This window comes from Cottoperca gobio, chromosome 14 (assembly GCF_900634415.1).
Source record: "Cottoperca gobio chromosome 14, fCotGob3.1, whole genome shotgun sequence".
Taxonomy (NCBI): Eukaryota; Metazoa; Chordata; class Actinopteri; order Perciformes; family Bovichtidae; genus Cottoperca; species Cottoperca gobio.
In genome coordinates this window covers 23,729,445-23,753,495 of record NC_041368.1, presented here as the reverse complement: position 1 = coordinate 23,753,495, position 24,051 = coordinate 23,729,445, and the positions used below count along the sequence as shown (strand labels likewise).

The 24,051-nt window shown below is 42.4% G+C and overlaps 1 protein-coding gene across 1 annotated transcript; it reads left to right on the top strand.

Annotated features, from left to right (window-relative positions):
* The first annotated feature begins 654 nt into the window (after positions 1-654).
* On the top strand, positions 655-23,737 carry LOC115018466 (Krueppel-like factor 5). The gene is given in 5 exon segments (XM_075074142.1): positions 655-925; positions 10,736-10,825; positions 10,827-11,655; positions 12,339-12,398; positions 20,725-23,737. Coding segments are annotated over 5 exon segments (1,299 nt in total). The 5' UTR covers positions 655-784; the 3' UTR covers positions 20,904-23,737.
* Positions 23,738-24,051: the final 314 nt, after the last annotated feature.

The window sequence follows — 24,051 nt, the reverse complement described above, 5'->3', positions numbered from 1 at the left end:
TGAGACGACGTAGAGCAGAAGTTTAAAACAAGTCATGAAGGTGTTTTGTCTCCTGCATATCTAATTGCACCTGCTATGTCTTACTTTAATACAACCGGGTTTAACAGTGTGCAGGGCCTCAGGTGGACTTTATCATGACTCATATATGTCGTGGAAAACCACAAACTCAAAAAGATGACCAGGAAAAGGTACATTGTCTTATTTTGCAGGTAGTTTATTAAATAATTAAAATCATATTTTTAGGTATTTTATACTATTCTATAATTCTAATTGTGTTACTTGTACATATTCTTATATATAAATTATGTTGCTATTGTATTTCTCTTCTATACTTAAGTACTATGTTCATGTTATGCATCATTTCACTAAAGCAAATTCCATAAATGTGAAAACCTACTTGGCAATGAACTGATTCTGCGTGTGCGTGTGTGTGTGTGTGTGTGTGTGTGTGTGTGTGGTGTGTGTGTGTGTGTGTGCGTGTGTGTGTGTGTGTGTGTGTGTGTGTGTGTGTGTGTGTGTGTGAGTCCCGCCTCCCTCCACGCAGCTGATTGGACCCCAGGACTCATGCTCTGCTCTCATTGGCTGCGCTGTGCGTGCCCGCCGCCTGCAGGTAGCAGGTCCATACTTGAGCTCAGGTAAAACTTACCTGTGCGCCAGAACAGAGGGGAGGGCTGTGGAATACGTAGCATTCAGCTTCACTAAGGCGCATTTAACAGTCAAACCTCTTTATATTCTTATAACCCAAGTTCACAAGAAGAGATATTTGAATAAGTAATTAATTATAATGGCAGCGAGGGTAGGACTGGCCATGAATCCGCCGCATACGACAGACGAAAGGGCGGTCTTCACGCAGCTGAAGCCGGTGAGGATGCAGGGGGCGGACGGCGTTGACGAGGCGGCCGTGTTTGAGGACGTCAAACCCGGGGTGAGAATCTCCGCCGACCCGCTGAGGCCGGCCGGACTCCCGGGGCTCCGGAGGTCCGGCCTTCCTTTGTGTTTCCTTCATGCTCGTGTGTAACAGACAGTGTGGAAGCAGCTTCTGCTTCAGTTACAATACAAACTCGTGTTGATGATACGCGAAGCTGCTAATACCCATTTAATTACTGCTGAGCTGCACTTTTTCTATTTCTCATCTTTTACCTGTGGAAGGAAGCAGCTCACCTGAACTTTCAGGTTAAAGTCCTTCACACACACCTGACATGTTAGACAACGCAGGTAAAGTTCACCTGGAAGCTGTTTAAAGCAACTAGTGGCAGCTCTGCTAGACAAAGGATTCAAATCAAACTTTATTTACAGTTCTGTAATGTAAGGAAGTCTGATTTGAGTAGATTTTGCTTTAAGTTGCTTTTTATTGATGTTGTTTTTAGGATTGTGTTACTAAAATGGAATTTACAAACACACTAAACACTTCCAGTCATTGTATTGTATTGTGTGTGTGTGTATATATATATCTCTCTAGATATATATATATAGATATATATATATATATATATATATATATATATATATATATATATATATATATATAGATATAGATATATAGATATAGATATAGATATATATATAGATATATATATCTCTAGATATATATATATATATATATATATATATGCTATGTTAATAAGTCTGATGTTACACGCTTATTGTAGTTGTTGTTCGGAGTGTACCTGCTGTGTTGTTATATATGAATGTATGTGAATAGAGCTGCAACAATAAGACAGAGAAATAATCCTGAACTACTTTGTATAGTAATAAGAAGTTGTTGTTCAGACCAACAAGTCAGAAAATGAAGTTTCCAGCCTCTCAAATGTGGAGATTTCCTGCGTTTCTCTGTTTTAAATCATATTAAAGTGACAAAACAAGACATTTAAAGACAAACCTTGGCATTTGAGAAACTTGGACATGTTTCACTATTTTATAGAACAAACATTCATCTAGAAACACACAACCATTATGTTATGCAGCACTAGTTAATGTTAATACCCTGCTCACACACTAACTTAGTCAGAGGGGAGCTGAGGAGCCTCCTGCAGAAGCTGTGCAGTCGTGGGATTTGAACACATGATGGAGAATCAGGTTGAATTTTAAGACCAGTCTGTAAAATGTCGTCTCCATCATGTACATCCGTCTGTCAGATCGTCACTCGCTCTGAAGCCAGATATGTGCCCGATCATTTCAGGAAGTAGCTCGTGCTGTAGCAGAGAGTTAGTGACACAAGAGAACAAACAACCTCCTGTTAAACATGAAGCAGAGACGTGACGGCCTGCAGCCTCCCGACAGACGAGCCTTCGTGCGGTGCACAGTCTGGCCTCCTGCCGGGGGTTTGGTGGGGGGGAAAGATGTTTATTCACTCTTGCTGCTCTTTTGCATGCGGACATGATGCACTCTGCTGCTCCACACAAAGCATCGTGCGCTGTCGTCCTGCTGTTGGGTTTTTATGCAAACATGGAGTTGGTCACATGCACATGTTTTGAACGGACTTTATCGGCATTGTGAACGTGACAGGTGCACGAGAGAATCATCAGCATCGAGCAGCGACGCGTTCTGTTCCTGCTCCACGTGTGTGATGCTGCGCAGCAGCTGGTCAAACACTCAGGTCTCCATCGTGCAGCAGGTTCTAGAGTATCTGCACTGAACTGGAGTATGTCCTCATACTTTATACTTCTACTCCACTACATGTTTATGATAACGAATAATAAAACATATGATGTACAAACATACAACTTTATTGATGCCTTGGTGATTCACAAGCTTCACAGCAGAAGGTTTAATAAAATAAACACGCTCCTCTTTCACCAGCTGCAACATCAGAGTGACAGTTAATAATTATACTACAAGAACTTTCACTGGAGTACTTCTACACTGTGGTACTTTTACTGGAGTACTTCTACACTGTGGTACTTTTACTGGAGTACTTCTACACTGTGGTACTTTTACTGGAGTACTTCTACACTGTGGTACTTTTACTGGAGTACGTCTACACTGTGGTACTTTTACTGGAGTACTTCTACACTGTGGTACTTTTACTGAAGTACTTCTACACTGTGGTACTTTTACTGGAGTACTTCTACACTGTGGTACTTTTACTGGAGTACTTCTACACTGTGGTACTTTTACTGGAGTACTTCTACACTGTGGTACTTTTACTGAAGTACTTCTACACTGTGGTACTTTTACTGGAGTACTTCTACACTGTGGTACTTTTACTGGAGTACTTCTACACTGTGGTACTTTTACTGGAGTACTTCTACACTGTGGTACTTTTACTGGAGTACTTCTACACTGTGGTACTTTTACTGAAGTACTTTCTACACTGTGGTACTTTTACTGAAGTACTTCTACACTGTGGTACTTTTACTGGAGTACTTCTACACTGTGGTACTTTTAACTGAAGTACTTCTACACTGTGGTACTTATACTGGAGTACTTCTACACTGTTGAGTACTTTACTGTGTACTTCTGCAGTACTGTCTAAACCTGTGGTACTTTACTGGAGTACTTCTACACTGTGGTACTTTTACGTGGAGTCGGACTTCTACAACTGTGGTACTATTACTGTGAGTACTTCTACAGCTGTGTGTACTTTTACTGGAGTACTTCTACACTGTGGTACTTTATACTGGAGTACTTCTACACTGTGGTACTTTTACTGGAGTACTTCTACACTGTGGTACTTTACTGGAGTACTTCTACACTGTGGTACTTATACTGGAGTACTTCTACACTGTGGTACTTATACTGGAGTACTTCTACACTGTGGTACTTTTACTGGAGTACTCTACACTGTGGTACTTATTACTGGAGTACTTCTACACTGTGGTACTTTTACTGGAGTACTTCTACACTGTGGTACTTTTACTGGAGTACTTCTACACTGTGGTACTTATACTGGAGTACTTCTACACTGTGGTACTTTTACTGGAGTACTTCTACACTGTGGTACTATACTGGAGTACTTCTACACTGTGGTACTTTTACTGGAGTACTTCTACACTGTGGTACTTTTACTGGAGTACTTCTACACTGTGGTACTTTTACTGGAGTACTTCTACACTGTGGTACTTTTACCACAGTGTTGTTTGCTGTGAAGACAAAATGGCCATTCAGCTGCTTTGTCTCTTGTTGCTGTCGTGTGCTTGATATTATGCAAAACATGACTTTGTGAGAACAAAGAAGTCCGGTTGGAGTAGTTTCCCCTCAGGCAGCTGACGGGGTTCACCTTACGTGCCCTTGATTCACCGTGAAGGTACATGAAGACGGCTCCTCACAGGTGTGCGTCTCTGTCCCGTCCTCTCTCGTCTCATGCCTTTCTCTCACACAGCAGAATGTTCTGGATCCAGCTTCTGTTTTCCCTCTCACTTGTCTTTGTGTCATTGTGTTGCTGTTTAATGAGCCGCTGTCGTGACAGCAGTATGCTGCCCGACCTGTCTGAGCAGAGCCCGCATCTCCACAAACACCTGCAGGCCGCAGGCAGGACCATAAAGAGCTGATGAGAAGTGAGCGAGTGGAGGATCCTCACCTGCAGCGCGTTGGTTCACTTGTTGTCTGTTCATCAGATCAAAAGCTTTCGGAGCAGGAGTTAGTGAGAGAGGAGATGGAGGGAAATGATATTCAGTGCACTCGGAGCTCAACATTTATCTTGGTCTCCACCACCTCCTGAAGCTCTCTGTAGCTCCTGTGTGCACAGGTTGTGAAGTGTATGAGAGATATTTATTACCTGAGAGCAGTAACTCATCATGTGGTCTGTTCATGTACATCAGCTGCTTCTCTTTAACGTCCTCACTGGAGGAACCAGCTCGTGTCACTCGAGGTGTTTGGACAGTTTTACAGTAACACAGTTAAAAGGTTCTGGTCCAGAACTTTAACTGTGGTCCAGTGTGTGTTGTGTTTGGACTGTGATGACATCGCGATTGGATTGAATGAGAGTCTTCATCAGTTGCTCTTCGCTGCATCAGAACGCAGTGATCATCATCACAAGTTCTCAGAACCTAATGTGACGTCTGAACACAGATATTCATCTTATTTCATTTATTTATCAGGAGAGATGTTTTGAAACCGGCAAGGTTTTAATGTCCTTTTGATTTAAACACCTTTCTCCTAAAGAAATGAGCTACAGACTGTGGGTCGGCACAGACTGTGGGTCGGCACAGACTGTACACACAGACTGTGGGTCGGCACAGACTGTACACACAGACTGTGGGTCGGCACAGACTGTGTGTCGGCACAGTCTGACGTCTGGAGGCTGAATCAGTTTCAGTTCTGTGTCCAATGTTTTTTTACTTTTCTTCCAAATAATGTGTTTTATTCTGGAATTAATCTGTTCATGTACGTCAGCTGTAATGGTAAAATAAGTGACTAATATGAAACCTATTTCCAGATTCTGTTGTCATTAAATCACCGATAAGCTTCCTGTGAGACGGAGCACAGACGGAGGAAGTTACAGAGTAACTTGGTGGCGTACACATCAAGAGCGTGGTGCCGGTCACGCCTAATGATTCCTCAAGATCAATACTCAGATATGGTCTGTGTTGGTTTTCCAGATGTGTTTCACATCCTGGCATTGTGCAGACGTCACTTTGTTTGACTTCATGCCTCTGATGTCATGAGACTCCAGCAACATGTGTCGGCCTCGTCCTGCGTTCCCTCATCTCCTTCTACGAGCTGCAGAAGCTGCCGGAGCTGCCGGAGCTGCCGGAGCTGCCGAAGCTGCCGGAGCTGACGGAGCTGCCGGAGCTGCCGGAGCTGCCGAAATGCTTTTTGGTTTGACTAATGATTTGACTTCCAGAAGAGCAGACGCAGCTGCTTTGCATCAAGTGTCTGCTGACGACCAGTCTCAGCTTGCAGCCTCACGCACTGATCGGTGGTGAAGTGATGAAACACGAATGTTTTGTTCGTTCTTACAGTCAAACATTTTGGGAGATTGAGCTCATCTTGTGTCGTCTCTTACTGGACGTTGGCAGAAGGAGACTTCCAGCTTTTAGCTTTTAGAGTCGGTCTCTCGTTCTGCTGCGATCGTTAAACAATACATTCATCGATACATGAAAGAAACCGGTCATATAATCATGTAAACACCGTTTAGTAAAACCTCCTGAATTCATCATGTGGCTGCTGATGTCATCATTACCCATCATGCCCGGCTGTGTCTCCAGGCAACACTCGCCGCCCGCAGATGCTCTGACTCTCCTGTTCCCTGATGTCTGTGGTCTGCAGACTGAACCTCTCGATGACTGTTCAGCCTTCATTCGTCTGGAAACAGAAAAAACTGCTCTGATGAATAAAAACAAACGGTGAAATCATTTAGTGGCGGGAAGATCTCCAGCATCAGAACATGTAGAAGAAGTGGATGTTCACAACACGTCTCTGGTCCCCACGTTGTGCTTCTGCAAGTTTTTAAAAGCATTGTGAACTTTTTTAATCAGCAACTATTTTGATAATCAATTCATCGGTTGTGAATATTTTCAGGTTTATTTATTTCTTCCTCTATAACAGCAAACTGAATATCTTTGAGACCTTTCAGGGAACTCCTGTTGGACTTTCTGACATGTAGTTGTAGCCCTAAACCCCCCCCCCCCCCACACACCTTTTTCATAACGTGAGCAACATGACCAACAAAGCTTCCTGAGAAACTTCTGTCTGCGGGTATTTTGGAAACGTCTATAAAAGAGTTCCCAGACATCAATCATAGAGTTTACATGTACGGAGATTTATGTACGTACAGCCTGTTGGAATACTACATACATCATCATCTATGGACATGTGTGTGTAAATCATTTAAAATCATATATAGTCTCCTCATACATAGATCATTCTGCATAATGTTTAAATCAGCCAGCTGATCGATAAATCTTTATTTAGCTTCTACACCAACAGCACCAGGGCTTCACTTTCCTGAATGTTTAATATATATATATGTGTGTGTGTGTGTGTGTGTGTGTATACATGTATATATAAATGTTCTTTATTATAATAGAAGTAGTAAACGAACACATGTTTAACATCAACGTGTATTAAATCTTTGTGGATCTTTCCTGTCGTCGTCACTCGTCACAGTCCTGTTGATGCGAGCCTCCGTATCTGTTAATCAGACGCCATAAAAGTTCTCCGCAGTCTCAAAGGTTTTGTTTTCGCTCTGATGACCCTGTCAGGGTCTGTGCGAGCAGACCGGGGGCCCCGCCACTATCAGGGCAGTTTCTTTATGGGGATCCAAAGGCGAATGGTTTCTCTGCATTCCTGAGAACCATAAAGACAAACTGTTGTGCAGATGCAGCTTTGTGTTGCAATTAGCAGGGGGGGGGGGGGGGTAGCTTAGAGGCTTTTGGGTCAAAGGGCTGCTTTTATTGTTTCTCTGTATTAACATGACGGCAGTGAGACATGAGACAGATGAAGAGTCGGGCTGAGACGAGTTCTCAGCAGGTTTAGTTCTGATGCATCAGGTGACTGCAGGAAGAGCCCTGATTGGTTGTTTGACAGCGTGGGGAAGTGAACCTTTGTGAATACATGAACGCTGCCCGCTCTTTCTTTATTCGTCGACTCTTTATTATTTTTTGTGCTTTCTTCCCTCTCAACGACTTATTTCCTTGAAGTATGGATTCCATATGGAAACTCCCACTCGTCCCATAAACCTGAGCAGAGCTGATAAGAGTTTATCAGGCAGAAGGATTCAGAGCAGTTGTTCAGGTTCTCCAATTATTAACGAAGTCTTGGCCCGAAGATATTCTGCTTGTTTTCCTCGTAAAAGGACTCAAAGACATTTAGAATTGTAGTTCATCAACTAGTTTCCTTTGAGGTCGCCGCGCCTCTCGTGTGCCGCGTGGACTGAACATTTCAACAGACACGACGGCTTCTGGGTTTCAGCTGTGAGGATAAAGTAATAACAAAAGATGTTTTAGTTGAAGTGTATAAGGTGTGAAGTGGTGGAGTTAGTTTGTCCCTCTGCAAAGGGAGGAAGAGGAGGCACCTGCTCTGAGCGTCGACTCATTTGAAATGATTTATGAGTTTTAAAGGATTTTAGCTTTTCTTTTAATCCAGAGAAGTTTTGCTGAGGACTTTACAAATCCATAAAATACAAAGTGTGTGTGTGTGTGTGTGTGTGTGTGTGTGTGTGTGTGTGTGTGTGTGTGTGTGTGTGTGTGTGTGTGTGTGTGTGTGTGTGTGTGTGTGTGTGTGTGTGTGTGTGTGTGTGTGTGTGTGTGTGTGTGTCGTCCTGAGAGGCACACAGGAGCCTCAGTGAGAAGGAAACAGAGTAAATACTCAAGACTGTCATTTCACAGAGCGTTCAGATTACACTGACGGGAGAGATGAGACCAGTGGAGACAGACGATGGACAGCAAGCAGACAAGACTGACTACACACACACACACACACACACGCTGCACAGTGTTGAAATGCTTCTCTGCTGCTCATCAGCACCTCGTCAGGTAACTGATAGTTAATCCGCTCAGTTGGTTTCACCTTCATGTCAGTATAATTTAATATTTGTGTTGCTTACTTCTGACACATGGAAGCAATTTATTAAATCATTTTAGCACTTTTTAACTGGTGCTATATATATATATACAGTATGTGTGTGCGTGTGTGTGTATATATATATATATATATATATATCTGTTTTTTATATTTGATCAACTGATAATAGAAATGATTAAGAACATGTTCTGCTCATCATACTTTCAGATAAATTCATTGATTAAAGTTCTGCATCTCATAAAAAGAGATTTGTTCATCAGGATTTAAACAGTCAGTCTTGAGTTAAACACGCGTTTCATTACTCGCTCTCATGCGTCCCCTCGTCCCGTCGGCAGCGCTGTGTGTCTGTCACATTTGTGTTGGCAGATCTATTTTTAACTCGCAGTGTTTAGGTTTTACTGCATCTTTCTCATTCCTTCAGGGTTCGTCTTCTTCAAACCTCCTTCAGCGGTCACACCCAGGGGGAAGTGTGTGTGTGTGTGTGTGTGTGTGTGTGTGGTCTGCAGTAAAGATCCTGAGTGTAACGGCTTGTGCACCTCTAAAGGAGAGATGCTCTGCTTCATAGACTCTGAATCACACACACACACACACACACACACACACACACTCACCAGTTAGTCAAGATTAAGATCAGATAATGTCGAGTCTTGTTGCTTTAACAAATCTTTTCTCTGTAATTCCACGAATGTCACAAGTGGATCTGATTAGTTTGACAGTTGCATCTCCGTGGTAACACAAGGACACCGCAGCAGCGGTTATATCGTTATGTCTGCGTGGAAATACCCGGCGCAGGTCTCGGCTCATCTGCAGAATAACCGGTAACACCAATCTGAACCGCTGGAAACACGTCATTCAGCATAAAAAAAGCAAATAAATGTTAGTTGACTGAGAGGAGAAGAATACTCTAAATATATAAATATATAAATATATAAATATATATATATATATATATATATATATATATATATATATATAGATATATATATATATATATATATATATATATATATATATATATATATATATATAGATATATATATATATATATATTTATATATTTATATATATCTATATATATATATATATATATATATATATATTATATATATATATATCTATATATATATATATATCTATATATATATATATATATATGGCTTAAATCTGCCTTCTTATAGTTTTACTTGACGTGATCCACGTTGTGCTTTACTCTCTTTATCCCAAATAAATGTAAACACTCATCACTTCCTGTGTCCCAGTGGATGTTGCCAGGGAAACCAGTTATAAGTAGTAGTATAAGTAGTAAAGGGAAAAGCCTTTAACTGTGTAGTAGTGGAAGTTTGTTGTTCTTCACCAGCTGCATTCACACACAGACCAATAGCACCAGGAGCGTTTCACTGTTTGCCGATTTTTATTTCAACCAAACACAATAACAGTTCATTAATTTAGGTGCTAACTCGTGGAACACACTGAATGAGTAACTACATCTGCATGTGGGTGAACGTCGGTCTGTCCTCCTGGTTCTGGTTTGTGAGGGCAGCGAGCTCCGCTGGGAAACAGGAATGTGAGATATGGAGGAGGAAGTCTTCTTAATAGTTCCTGCTTCCTCTCGCTCGTCTGTATATCTTTCAATTAAATGTGGATTTGGTGGAACCGAGCCATGTCACAGCCACCTTATCACCATCTGCAGCACATTAATCTCTCCAAATAATTACAGCAGTTAAACAAATGCTCTATCCATGTTAAACAAATACTTCACCAAACAGTAGCTGCTGCTGTGACGCTGCCTCAGAGTGTTACGGAAGCTTTAACATGTTTTACCCAAAAGTGATAGAAACTCGAACCCTGGCAGCGACGGTGCAGCTTTTCTTCAGGGACAGTTTTCCTGCTTTTCCTTGAATAGACGATTGTGGCGTCGGCCCTCACAGACAGACGTTCTGATATCGTCGTCTGTCCAGTTAGACGTTCTCGTTGGCGTCTTCGTGTAAATGTCCCATCTTAGTCACCCTCGCATTTGTGTTCTGACGTCCCGCTCCTCCGGGTCATGTCCAGACACTTCCAGGTGCATCTGTGAAACAGAAAAGTCAGATGTGTGACAGTGTTGTCTCGGTCTTTGTGTTTACATGGCGGTGTGCTCACTCCTGATTCGCTCTGGTGTAAAGAAAGGAGCCTGGGAACATATCTGGGGAATCACTTATTGAAGAATAACTAGTTACACGCCGTCTTGATCTCCTGCTTTAACCTTCACTCTCCTTTTGTTTCTTTTCAGATTCGATTAGAGTTGGACAAATACCTCCCGCCGGTCAACGGCCCTCTCTTAAGTAACCTGATTGACACTGTTGACAGGAAGTACAGACGAGGATAGCGCCTCTGTGGTCGACGAGTACTTCTCGGAGGACAAGATGCCGACTCCTTACAGCCTCAACATCAACGTCATCCTTCCCAGCACCACTCACCTCCGCACGGGCCTCTACCGACCCAACACCAAGACTCTCACAGTGCATCAGATCAAGACCGAGCCCGGGCTGGAGGTGCCCTGCTCCATCCCCACCACCACCACCCAGGCCCTGCCAGACTTCACCTCTGTCTTCAGCGTGCCGCCTGTAGTCAACAACGTCTTCATCAAACCAGACATGAGCTCCGGAGGAGTGAGTTTGCCCTCAGGGTCCCAACATCAGCAGCACCAGCCAAATCTGGACTCTGAGCTTCACATCGGCCCCCCGGCCCCCCAGTCACATGTCTACCACATGCCCATCAACAGCTGTGCTGACCTCACCATGACTCTGTCCCACAGCAGCCCGCCAATACATGCCTCCATGAGTGGCAGGACCATGCTGAACCTTGGCAACGTTGCATTGCCGACAAGCAACGGCAACTACATGATGGCGGAGCACCAACTACCGCAGCACCACGGGTACTACCACGCCTCTCCGACCCACTCCTCCCAACACACGGCGCCCCACAGCCTGCCTCCCTCACCCCCAAACTCTCAGCCAGGGAGCCCGGATGGTCAGGCAGAGCTGCTCAGCTTAGCGTACCAGCAGCGTCTGGGAGGGATGAAGGTGACGGGGTTGTCACCACACGCCATGCTGATGACACATGGCCAGGGTGTCCTGACGGGTCCCAAATACAATCGGCGGAACAACCCAGAGCTGGAGAAGAGGAGGATCCACTTCTGTGACCACCCAGGTGTGTGTTGTATTTTACCAGATATCCCAGGTAAACATGTGATCAGTGAACGCAGCACGTACCACTGATCACATGCAGAGCGCCTCAGGCATCGTAAGAAAACAGTATGCAATCCAATATCTGCCCACACACACAGATTAAACATTAAAGTGCTACTACTGTATGCTTCCATTTTAAACACAAGCACAATTAGAAGCTGGAGCTCTGCACACATTCCTGGACTTTACTCAAAGTCTGCTCCACAAATATACAAATGAAAGCAAGTTTCAACATAACCACTCCAACAAGTTGGTGCAAATTGCTTTCTACTAATGTCACTGTTGTGTAAATAAGCTCCACTCCCAAAGCAAAAGCACAAATGCAAATAAGTTAGTAAAACACTGCCTCTCTCAAATGTCACAAACACAAACCAGGTTTATAACACACTGCAACAACATTGAACTCTATAAGACATTTAGTCTCACGCTCAGCCTTGAAGATTTAAATTATTGGGAGACTAATTGTTTGAAATGGTCCATTTGGGTTCCCTTACCAAAGGTCTCCCCTTACATACAGTCCTCTGGTATACCATTGTCACTGGGTCACAGGTGAAACGGCACATCTTCTGCTTGTTAACAGCTTTATGGCCGAGGTAAACTCAGCGTCAGCCCGGCTCATGATCTCTCTCTGTCGTTTCTTCTCAGGCTGCTCCAAAGTTTACACAAAGAGCTCTCATCTGAAGGCACACCAAAGGACGCACACGGGTAAGAAAAGACTTTCTGTGGGTTTAACTTGACAAAGATGCTGCTGCCATGACACTTTAGTAAAGTGACCATTTTTAGCTAAATTGTCGAATTTGAAACGGTGAATACCAATCACTTAATGCAGGCGCTCTGTCTGAACCAACGCAATGCTTCATCAGTAGATGATAATCTGACTCCCCAGCAGTAACAGCTGACTGGACTTTCTGTTTAGAGATTCAGTCACTGACCTGATTGAAAATAGTTCAAAATACTACTTTATATCCTGTAATACGGCTTTCTTGTGTGCAAAGCAACCTGATGACACAAAGAAGTTCTGAGAGTCAGGTTGAAGTTCAGCCTGTGTGTGTGTGTGTGTGTGTGTGTGTGTGTGTGTGTGTGTGTGTGTGTGTGTGTGTGTGTGTGTGTGTGTGTGCGCGCTCCACAGAGGAACACTATTGTTTTGTGTGGTAACTATCAAATTGTCGACATGCAGGAAGTGTTCTACCTGTGTGTTCTGAACGAATCCTTCAGTCAGAAGCTCAACCATTGAACTCACAGCTCAGTTGGCTTCAGCTTATTTATTTGTATATTGCATATTTTGTCACTTCGCCAGTTTCGATACACCCACTATAATAACTGTAACTATAATAGAGGTGAAGAACACAATGAAGAGGAGAAACACGCAGCGGTGGTTTGCACAAGAGTTCTACTTGGTCATGTTTATTCGTGTTCATACCTGTCCTCTGAGCAGAGAGAGAGAGGAGGGAGGGAGGGAGGAGGGAGGAGGGAGGGAGGAGGGGAGGATGAAGGAAAGAGGAGAAAGAGAGGGAAGACGTGTTGTTAAAGCGAAGGCCAAACCAGTTACTCCTGCTTCTCAGTCCCTTTTCAGAGGATGTCGAAGGAGGAGGAAGGTGGGGGTTTGCAGAATGGGGGATGGTTTCCTTGTGTTTCCCTCCTGTAAGATGAAACCTGAGGATTTCCCTGCAGCCTCAGACTCTGATTTTGGAGATTTACCTATTTATGCGATAAAAGCTGCAGACAGCCTCCAGTGTGAAAACAGTGACGGAGAGAACAAGTGAATGAATGTGCAAATAGAAACAGATCTTTCTGTGGTCATAAATAGATAAGATGAAGCTTTATGGATCCCAGTGGGGAAGTTGTTGCAGCAGGATACAGCGACGCAGAAGACAAATAGAGTGTAAAATATGCAGTGAGAACAGTAAACAAACAATCCAATAAAGCAGTAAGAGAGTGGAGAACATTTTACAAGCGTGCTGTTCACAATTTCAACACAAATATAAACTGTCTCACTTTGTGCCACATTGCCAATGGTTGAATCATCGTGTGGTTGCCGATCAATGCACAGCCGCAAAATCATTTAGCACCTGGGGGAGGTTTTGTTTTTAATGTGATATCAAAGTGATCAAACTGTCAAGCTCCTCTGTTTCCTGAAGGCATCATTCTGAATGCTTGTGGTTCTTCTGCTGGGCTACAACACGATGTGGCCATTAAATGTGTCTTACTGACTCATTGACCACAACGTGTTGAAATGAACATGTGCAACAGTTTAAAGAGATCCAATGGGCTGTTGGTTCCCAACTCTTTTAGCTTTTGACCCCTCAAAACAGAGCCATGTCTTTCTGTGTCCACTCACCGCAGCATGAAGGTACAGGTAGATACAGGTTGTGACCGCTTCATCCAAAGTGAGGTTCTTCTTAGTAGGGCTGCACGATTTATCCTTTCAGCATCGACATCGCAACGCGGCGTGCAGACTCTGCACACACAGCAAAGCATCAATCTCAATCCTCAATTTATTAAATAATCAAAGTCAAAACCTGAAAATGATCAAGGAACAGAAGAAAAACAACCAGAAGAAAGATTTGGTTGCAAAAAGAAATGTCAGTAGTATATATATATATATATATATATATATATATATATATATATATATATATATATATATATATATATATATATATATATATATATATATATATATATATATATATATATATATATATATATATATATAGTAGTTCGGATACAGAAACCAATAACTTAAAGAATAGGAATGTCACTCTTTAATTATTGTGCAGCCCAACTTCTCAGATACTTTATTCAAAGCATTTTGCAGACATATGGTCAAATAATTTGGTTATTCACAAGAAAAACGGCAAAAAGACCACAAACAACCAGTGCAATAAAGCGCGCCTAAAAGAACCCAGTTGTTGTTGATTTAACAAATGCATTTCTAGAATTGGCAGCTTTTAGGACTTACAATAAACAACTAAGTAACTTTACCTTTATCTTCTCAGTGATTCGGCTCATTGTGTTCAGTCAACACATAATTGCAGCACGTTTAGACAGCCAGCCTGAAGCATGTAACAGACTGCAGTGTGTGTGTGTGTGTGTGTGTGTGTGTGTGTGTGTGTGTGTGTGTGTGTGTGTGAAAAGTGAACGCCCTGGTTTACTCATCCTGGTCCCTCTGTGGATCTCACAGACTGGTTTCACTTGCAACATGGAAGAACCAGGCTTGCCCATTCTGGTCTTGCATTCAGTTGATAGTGACTCATGAGTTTAGTTAAGAAACATTGGGCCTCATGCGAGAACACTTATCTTAACATTCTCTTTTTTTCTCGTAGTGTGGACAAAACATAGATCTCAGTTCTATACTGCCTATAATATGGAGATCTGGATGGATATTCATCTACTATCACTGTTGCTCTAAATAAGTTCATCTCTCATCTCTAAAACAGACGCTCACTGTTGGTCTGCACCCTTAAGCTTAATCTGTGGAGTACCTCAAGGCTCCGTCCTAGGTCCCCTATATTTTCAATGTATGTGCCTCCTCCTGAACAAATCAACCGTAGCCCTAAATTGTTTGTTTTTTTAATAGAAAATAAAGTGTTTTTCTGCTCCCTGAACTATTATATTTATTATAAATGTTGTAACCTGACAGTATTTGAATCTAAACTTAGCTTTGGAAAACAAACCTTGATTAAACTAGTCCAGTACCGTTTGCATTTTCCTCCATTCTCTAACTTTCAGAAAGTTATTCATGCTTTATCTTTTCCAGAATTGATTAATGCAGCTCTATGTTTGCCAACTTGAGTGTTAAAGCCTGTTCACACCTTCAACTCATACATGACGCTGCAGCCAGTCTCTGATCCACAGCAAATATAAGAGATAACATAACCCAGATTGTAACCTCTACATTGGCTTCAAGTTGATTTAAAACTTTTCTTATTGATAAAATACAATCTTTGTGTCCCCATTACAGTGTAACTATAGGATTTAAAGACATAGACACCAATAGTTTCTGAGTTGGGGTTAAACATTTAACAATAATAATATCTATCAGAAAAACAATACCCAAGTTGACGTTGAAATTGTTTTGTCCAAAACCCAAAAGGGAAATGTTGCCAATAACTTCTCTGTAGATCTATCTGCGCATAGAGACTCAGCCAAAAGGAGACTTTCTGCATGCATGTCATCTTTCTTTACAGCAGTAATAATCTTCATGCTGCATCAACACTCTGTCATGTGATTTATTTCAACTCACTGGAATTGGGATATGAGTTTTTGTTCCCTTGAGGCAATAGTAACAGGAAGCTGTGTGTGTGTGTGTGTGTGTGTGTGTGTGTGTGTGTGTGTGTGTGTGTGTGTGTGTGTGTGTGTGTGTGTGTGTGTGTGTGTGTGTGTGTGTGTGTGTGTGTGTGTGTGTGTGTGTGTGTGTGTGTGTGTGTGTGTGTGTGTGTGTGTGTGAAGTATCAGATTAATTTTCTTCACCAAAGGTAACCTACTTTCCGATAGTTGATATGAACTGGTGACCCTCATAGAGATAATCATCTGTTCTGTGTGGAGTTCTTTATGTTCATTAGTTCTTCAAACGCTGAGTTTCTCCAGGTTGCTGTGGTTTCCTCCCACAGGTCAAAGACAAGCAGCTTAGGTCAACTGAAAACTCTAGATTGGTGTTAATGTGTTTCTTTGTGTGTTGGCACTATGACCTGTGCACCCTGCATCCCACACAATGCATGCTGGGACAGGCACATGGCTGATGCTCAGCCTGTACATGAGGCTCAGGTTAACAGCTTGATGTGTAAAGACTAATATACGAGATCATCAGCTCAAATTTTACCTGATGGGGCTGGTTTCTGTTGTGAAACTGTCTATAGGCGAAGAAGTTTAACTGGACTAGGTCACCAGTGGTGTCATATGACTAAATACATTCACTTAAAGTGTCAAGTTTCTTCCTTTTTATTATGAAGTGAATTATGTTTGCACAACGTAGGCTGTAGAATGACAACACCGTCTGTGTTTAGATTGGTTCCCTATAAGCCTCGCCTCACTTTGCTGTTCTGTGTGCCCCTGCGTTCTCCCTGGACAAGGAAGGCTTCTTTTAGGAAACCAAATGCAGTGTGTCCTGTGCAGTGTTGCCAACACTTTTCAATCAAAGTAGCTCCAAAAGTCGCTCATTTGCATATTGGCGACGTCATCCTGCATTTATTTGCATAAAATTGCATAGTGGCTGTCTGTTGCAGCGAGAAAGAGAGAGAGAGAGAGAGAGAACGTGTCTGCGATTACTCTGAACAGGAATGAATTACAAAATAATATAGTTTTACATTACAGGTCATTTAGCAGACGCTCTTATCCAGAGCGACTTATAGGGAACTAACTACAGGGACAGTCTCCCTGGAGCAACTCAGGGTTAAGTACTTTGCTCAGAGGCACAATGGTGCAGCCCTGGTATTGAACTCACAACCATCTGGTGTTGAGTTTGGAAGCCAGACCACTAGGCCACCAGCACCCTCCACATTTGAATATATTTGAGGAAAACAAAGGGATCCAGTCGTCTCTGGAGACGCTGGAGGTAAAGTGGTCTTTTAGTTTTGAGCTACTTTTACTTCACAGCTTTTTCCTTTTATGCTACGTTATACTTCTGCTAGATAAATGTACAACATTCATTTGGCACCTTTTGTTACAAAGATTCTACATAGAAAACATGTGAGAGGCTTTTAAATGATGACTCCACCCTGTTGAGGAGGCAAAGAAGGAAGAGGGAGAGTGATACGTTGGATCAGTAAGTAACACATCCTGCCTACTAATTAATACTACAGAGCTGTTAGCCGAGCTGCTAGCGGCAGCCATGTTGCTCACGGTGTTGAAAATCAATCTTCTTCTTTCTACATTTACTTTATTAAAGGATCTGAATACTTGAGAAGCTCACGAGGTGCCGTTCTATCTATTTTATGGTCATTGACAGCTCAATATACCGGTGCGGGCTTCCAACCTTGACCATGGCCTACGAAGCCATTTCAGCTAATTGTGTAAGTGTGTGTGTGTGTGTGTGTGTGTGTGTGTGTGTGTGTGTGTACATGTGTGTGTAAAGAGTAAAGCGCTATCGGCCTGATTAGGGAACCCTCCTGCCCTCTTCACAAACACTCACTGAGCTGATAAAGCTAAGAGGTCCACAAAGAGTTTATGGGCGTCCTGGAGAGCCTGGAGGTGTTTGCTCTTTGACTCAGTAAAACAGATGTTATAAAATGTTACTATCATAACATATTTATACGAGACTGTAGTCATTCAGGGTATGAAGGGGTCGAGGTAGAAGAAATGATATTACATGTGGTTTGACAGAATCTAGGTTGTTTATTAACAGTGTGTGTGTGTGTGTGTGTGTGTGTGTGTGTGTGTGTGTGTCAGAGAGAGATAATAGTTTTTAGCCATCTGATCAAACAGCTGCTGTCCGTCGGTACTAAAGAGCTGAAGCCTTTAAGAGATGAAAAATAGAAACCAACATCATCTGCGTGTGCTAGTTTACAACAAGTTCTTTCTACGTAAGGAGTTGAAAAGTGTGAGAAGAGAAACTGCATAGTTACAAACCACTGCAGAGTGAATGAGTGCAGAAACATCAATACTTTAATAGTTATATTGATTTTTAAAGATCTGGTTTTAATGCAAACGTTTCAGCACGTCTTGACAAACCCCAGTTTCATGGGTTCAAACTGCGGCGTCATGAAGAGAGATTGAGAAAAGAAAGTTGAGTTTCAGGATCTTTCTGAACGCACTCACAAGTTCTGTTTCAGTCAGAGTTCTTATCACTTCACAGGTAATAAGTCGCCCAACAGGTAAATCTTCAAACTGTAGACTAAAGGGAAGTGGAAGATGGATGTGTGGAGGGAGAGGTTTGACCTTTTGGCAGCTTGTTTAGAAACACATGTGTTTGTTCTGTGCGTGAATGTGTCGTGTTTCACCTGTTTGCCAGCCCTCGGGATAATAAGTCTCGGACAGCGCAGCTATAGAGAAAACCAAACACACCTGCAGCTCAAGGGCCTTTTATACGGAGACGTGTGTACTCCACCTCTACACACACATCAAGAGCGGGTAACTGGAAACAGGATATCGTCCTGATAGTGGGCTGGAGGGCCTCTGGTGTGTGGGCTGAGCTGCTCGGGTCTAATGGTGTCCATCCAAACGTGTGTTTTAATCACTTTAAGGTTTAATTGTTCTTGTTCTAGGGGAGGTCTGATATTCTAGAAATATGGATTTCAAGAGGTTTTTAATGAATATTTCTGGATAAAAACTCCCTCAAACACAAAAACACACTTTCTGCAGTCCTTCATCGTTTAGTCCTTCCTATCGCCGGCCCCCCGTGTGCTCTTTGGACCCCCTCGCTCCACTAATGGCTGTCACTGAGTGATTGATGACCAATAGCAGAAGTTATCTAATCAGCACCAATGAGGCCGGTGCTGGTAATGAGCCCTTGATGAGGTCTTGAAAATGAGACCATGTGTCTCAATGAGATCTTTACCTGTATAAATAAAGGCTAAATAAAAAAAGACACACAAACAGTTTCCTCTGCTAACGACACAACTAAGAAATAAAAATAATTCAGGCTCAACAACAAATAAGAAGCTTCTTTAAAACAAGTTTGTTTATGAATCTTTTACTTCTTGCTCTGGAAAGTACCAACCCACAGTTTAAGGTGTGTGTGTGTGTGTGTGTGTGTGTGTGTGTGTGTGTGTGTGTGTGTGTGTGTGTGTGTGTGTGTGTGTGTGTGTGTGTGTGTGTGTGTGTGTGTGTGTGTGTGTGTGTGTGTGTGTGTGTGTGTGTGTGTGTGTGTGTGTGTGTGTGCGCTATGAAAGATGACATGTTTTCGTTTTCAACGTTTGGGTGGAGTAGGATAAGTGCCGTGTTAAGATTTATTTGGCTCGTTATTCTGCGCTGCTTTGTATTTACATTTTACAGATTCTGCATTCTATACTTTCTTATCCAGCGTCATAAAACACTCATTTATGAATATGAGCATTTTAAACTGTAGCAATGTTTACGTACATGTCTGCAAGCGTGAAAACAAAACAAGACAAACAATGCTACATACACACGCACACACACACGCACACACACACACTCTGAAAACACAATTTGTGTTGTTGGTATTAAAAACTCACAAAACTTCCTGATCCATGAGTTCTCTCTGAAGTCTCACTCACACTTCTGATAATGACAGATGTAACTGTAAAATAAAAAGGTGTGTCAGTAACAACAAAGTGAGCTGTGATGACACACACACACACACACACACACACACACACACACACACACACACACACACACACACACACACTGTGATTAAGTAAAGACATTAAAATCACTTTGATTTTCTTCTCTAACTGAGCTGAACAAACATCTTGTGTGTGTAACGTAAGAGTTGAGCCCTTTGTCTCAAACGTTGCATCATGGGATTGAATCTCGCCGCTCGAGTGTTTACAGGAGGAACACCACATCTCTCTGGGCCACACTGATACATACTCATTACCCCCTTTTACTAATACACACACTTCCTCACACCTTTATTGTGAAAGGACAGTTCCTGACGAGATGTGTTGGCTTCACTACGTCGATCAGCTGCTGCAGGATCAGACGTCAGTTTACTGTTATTTGGTTGTTTTCTTGCATTAAACAGACAATTCTCAAGTCTGTGATATTAAAATGCGTCTAACACCTCGAAGGGGCTTCAAAGAACCTCCCGCTCATCTGCGTTACGTGCAATGATGTATGTTTGGTCACACACTGGGAGGAATTCTGGATCTCAAGCAGCAAGTCTTTGGAAACAGAATACAGACTTTACTTCAGGCACGCAAAACGTTTCATCTTTTTAAAGCCCTCATGGTGTTCGCTTGCTTTAGTTTCTGTCGTGTGGACAGATGTAGCAGCACAACTTGGCGCTGTCTGTATGAATCAGGGCGTTGCTGGAAATAAACCTCAGATTGTATATACAAAACGATACCATGTTTTCAGATTGTAAGTAACTGTAGTGCTAATGCCTCGGTCCTTTCTCTTGCAGGTGAGAAGCCGTACCGCTGCACCTGGGAGAGCTGCGACTGGCGTTTCGCCCGATCGGACGAGCTCACCAGACACTACCGCAAACACACCGGAGCCAAACCCTTCAAGTGCATCGCCTGCAGCCGCTGCTTCTCACGCTCCGACCACCTGGCCCTGCACATGAAGCGTCACCAGAATTAACTCGGACGCACCTGAACGTACAAACCATCACATAATCACACACAGCAGAGTCCACACGTGACCTGAACTCAACAGACACAGAATCATCCTGGTGCTCCTCGCTAACACATGGACTGATAGCAGTATCTGAAGTGCAACACCAACACACTCCATGATGAGTAGCGCTTGTTGCTACACCTGCAGGCTGAGAGGACTGAGCTCTGCTCTCTGGCAGACTCACCTGCTGGTTACACCAACGTCAACAGTGGGAATTGCAAAGAAAACATGCAAGAAGGTTTTTAAAATGAAGGCGAGACTCCAAAGAACTTTTAATAAGAACTTCTAATCTGTCAACAAAATGAAACCAGAACGTTGAACCTGCTTTATCCCATGTTCACATTTCGCAAATTAGCACAAATTGAATAACATAATGCCTCATTTGCATATTTAAACATCCCATTTCAGAAAACGTGTGTGTTAATGTGAGTGATGAAGTGGGGACGTCTCAGCTGATATCGATTAGTTAAGAAATGTTTCCCTGTTCACCTGCAGCGTCTCAAACATCTGGCGAAGTGTCCTTCAGCTCCAGGCGTTGTGAAAGGAACCGTCACAGCTCTATAGCGTGTACTCCTGAGATAACTGCTCGCTGCTATCAGTCAACAGTGTTTGCTGAGGACTCAACACCAGCTAATGATCTACCAGGGACTCAGGATGATTCTGGTGTCTGTTCTCATCACTGGAGCTCTGATTCTAAACATGCAACACTTTCACATCCACACACTCCACATGCTTTACTGCAGAACTGTGTCAGGCTGCGTCCAGGACTTGGGGGCTCCTTCTGATTTCATCCTGGAAACACTTTCTTCTCCTAAACAGCAGCCGCCATCTTTTATCCTTGTGAGGTACGAACTTTCAGGGACGTGTGGACATCCCTCCATCCTGCCTTGTAAATACGTGTTTATATACGTGTGTGTGAGAACACAACGAATGTATTGAGATTTATACTTGACAATTTTCTTCTTTTTGTTTTTTACATGTTGTAATATTCCATGTAGAAGCTTCCTGGTGATGTAATCTTCCTTTAAGGGCCTAAAGAAACAAAACAAAGAGTAAGCAAGCGATCATCACACACAATCTGAGAACTCTCCATGGAAAAGTTAATAATGGTCTAGTTCTGCTTGTTTCGGCACAGGTAATACCTGTCGAGCTCGCGGAGCACAGCGATTTCCCAATGTTTGTATCCATGACATTACCTGTTGCCAGGGCGACCGGCTCCTCTGACGACAGCTGGCGGTTTGCTTGCAGTTTCTATTCAGCGCTTTGTGTTTTCCTCCTGTATTTGTTCAGTACTTGATCTAAAGACGTGTGGACCTGTGATGTTATCAGTCCTGATTGTGTTTGATGTGCGGTTGGTGAATTACTGGCCGAGCGGCAGGTTCACGTTCCCGTGACGTTAACTGTGGCTCCTGCTGTGCTCTGCTCCGGGATGCATTTTTGTGCAGTGGTGTAACTTGCACGCTTGCCAATGACGGGAGTTATTATGTACAGTACAAATGAAGAGTCTGACTCCATGAACTGAACCAGTCGACCACCTTTTCTCTTTGAGATGTAACATCAGCACAGACAGTTGATTTGTAAACCTTCACATTCCCATGATTACTCATTGTAGACGAGCTACTTCTTTATTTACGCAGAAAACCAACGCAAACCTTTTGCAGTTCGTCAGGGTCCTGAAATGTAAAAGTCTTAAAGTGTAACTTGTATAGTGATAATCCAGAAATCCCAGACAATTTAGAGGCTATAAAATACTTCATCTACATGGCAGTGGATTATGGTTCAACATATTATTGCAAAGCATAGTGTATAAGTTATACACTCCTCAGCTTTTCATTGTGAAAGTCAGAATACAGAGACGCGTGTTAGTAAAGTCATGTCTACAAATTTCTCGCAGCTCCAACTTTAAGAGAAAAATGTTCCGTTGACCTTTTAATCATGAAACAACAACTGGCTCGTAACTCACTCACACACTTTGCACGTTCAAGGTTTTCATGCTGCCTTTCCACAAGGGGGAGCTGTTCGTTATTGTAAGAACAGATGTACCTGTTTAGCTGCACCACCTACTTTAGACCTGCAGACATGTCAATATCGCCCCCTACAGGCAAAGAAAGTAATGTCTCCTGTAATATACACCTCCTGCAGGCAGCGCTTGTTAGAGGTGAATCCTTTGTGCTGGTTCTTTTCTTCCATCTCATCGAAGTCTTCTATTCCGACAATAAAATGATTCATCCACAATCACAGTTCAAAGACAGAACTCAAGTAGTAGTGTTGTTTCTGCGTCTTCCGTCCTTAATTCAAAGGTTAACATTTAAAATACAAAACCTTAAAAACACTAGCTATTAAAACTACACTGTTGGCCTGCAGGTGGAGCAGCTCTCCATGTCTGCATGTGTAGTTTCAAACTGCTGCTGCTGTTAGTTGTATTGCCTGTAGGTGGCGCCGGTTGGACTTGCTCTGCAGCTGGATGATACTGAACGGGTTGTTTTGTCTTGTCCCCTTATAAAAACCTTTACGAGCAGATACTTAGACTTGACCTTTCTTTAAACATGTTGGTGATGTTCCAGGTTCCAGTACTCCACTTGTGTGGAACATGGGAGAACACATCCAGTTATTTAAACACTGATTGTTTTATTTTTCTAAAGGTTTCTTACCAAGGAAACCAGTTCTCCTGCCTCTCTGGAGGGACCCTGATCACCTCCTGTGTACATATCTGTAGTTTTAGCTTTAACAGAAGACTTTGTAAATATTTGTTCGGTTTTATTTCCTATTATAATTTTTCTTTTTTAACTAATGGGATTTTAGATCAGATGTGAATATCTGTTTAATTTGTTTTGATACTTGTGTGTGAGAGAATTTATCATTTTATGTACAAATTGATAAGAACAACAATGGTGTTTTTTTTTGGTTTGTGAAAGATGCTGCAATGAAATAATAAAAGGATTCATCAAATTACAGCTCATTGTTTACTTGTTTCTCTGGTCTTTAAAATTAGAACAGACAGAAAATCATTGACGAAATGATGACGGAACATTTGTAGATAAACATCTCTTCCAGTTTTTAAATCATGACGTACTGTGTGAAGTTTATCGGCTAATGTCACCTCATGGTTCAT